Below are 1256 nucleotides of genomic sequence, written 5' to 3'. Positions count from 1 at the left end.
TGGAGGGGTCTTTATATATAGGTAAAGTTTGGTTACTAACCCCCCCCAATGGCATTCTATATTGGGTGATGGAGGGGTCTTTATATATAGGTAAAGTTTGGTTACTAACTCCCCCCAATGGCATTCTATATTGGGTGATGGAGGGGTCTTTATATATAGGTAAAGTTTGGTTACTAACTCCCCCCAATGGCAATCTATATTGGGTGATGGAGGGGTCTTTATATATATGTAAGGTTTGGTTACTCCACTCCCCCCCCCCCTCCGCCCAATGGTGAGACTTTTTCTTTCTCTTTCTTCAATTTTTCACTTCTTCTGAGAGCGGCCACCTTCCCACAACTGTCTCCAGGCAGTGAAGGGTGACGTAGATTGGGATGTTGTGGGATTGAATACCCGAATCTATCTCTCTTATCTTTTTTATCTCTATTTTCTATATTGTTCTTTACATGTTGTCTTGTCTCTAATTTAATTTTAATTTTTTCATATTTTACTCTTTTATTCTTTTCACTTTACATATGAGGCTTTGAGAATGAAAGTTAAGACTGATAGACGACCTATCCTCACCCCTATGTGGGTCCCACTTCCACAGTCGCCTCCAAAAATCAGGACACATCTTATACCACACATTATAGCCTGTACCCTGGTGGATTTGTTTTGCAACGTGTTGGTTAAGCCTTGTTTTACACAAAGAAGCGTATGTTACAAAAAAAAATATTTGGAATTTTGAAGAAATTTAAGTTATTTAGCTCAGACTAACATGTTTCTGCATTGAACCCCCAATCAGCATTTCTTGAATACCAATTCCTGCTTATTAGGCCCTGTTTGGATAACCAGTTGCAGTCTAATAAAAAACTTGGATTGTACAACAAAATTTAAATAAAAAATGTATGTTTGATAACTGAACGTTCTTACCAAAACTTTTGCTAGCAGATCACTTGGAACATCTTTCTTATTGGTTATTGCTATGTGTTTCAAAACCTCGGCTGCCTCGTCGTATCTTCCGTGGACAATCAGAAAACGTGGAGAGAAGGTCAGGAATCTGGGGTAAAAGAGTATAAAAACCTGGCTTAGAACTTGGAAGCATATTAAAATAGGTTTGGATTGCATAAAATGTAATGAAGGAAGTATTAATTTATTCATTTACTTATTTTCTAGATCTTTTTATTATTTTCTATCTCTCATCTTGAGTTTCTTGTATTTATTTTTGAATTTCAATAAAATTTGAAGTTATGCGTCTAACGAAAAAAAAACAAGCTAGC

General features: G+C 36.3%; 1 protein-coding gene across 1 annotated transcript in view; it reads right to left on the bottom strand.

Annotated features, from left to right (window-relative positions):
* Window positions 1–762: 762 nt before the first annotated feature.
* LOC111083662 (solute carrier family 22 member 5-like) overlaps window positions 763–1256 on the bottom strand; it is an 11400-nt gene continuing 10906 nt past the window's right edge. The window contains exon 5 of the mRNA XM_022380309.1: window positions 763–1036. Within this exon, the coding sequence (XP_022236017.1) occupies window positions 778–1036 (259 nt within the window). The 3' untranslated portion in view covers window positions 763–777. The remainder of the gene's footprint in view (window positions 1037–1256) is intronic.

Source organism: Limulus polyphemus, unplaced genomic scaffold (genome assembly GCF_000517525.1).
Source record: "Limulus polyphemus unplaced genomic scaffold, Limulus_polyphemus-2.1.2 Scaffold10582, whole genome shotgun sequence".
Taxonomy (NCBI): Eukaryota; Metazoa; Arthropoda; class Merostomata; order Xiphosura; family Limulidae; genus Limulus; species Limulus polyphemus.
The sequence above is the reverse complement of the archived record's forward strand: the minus strand, read 5'-3'. Positions and strand labels throughout refer to the sequence as shown.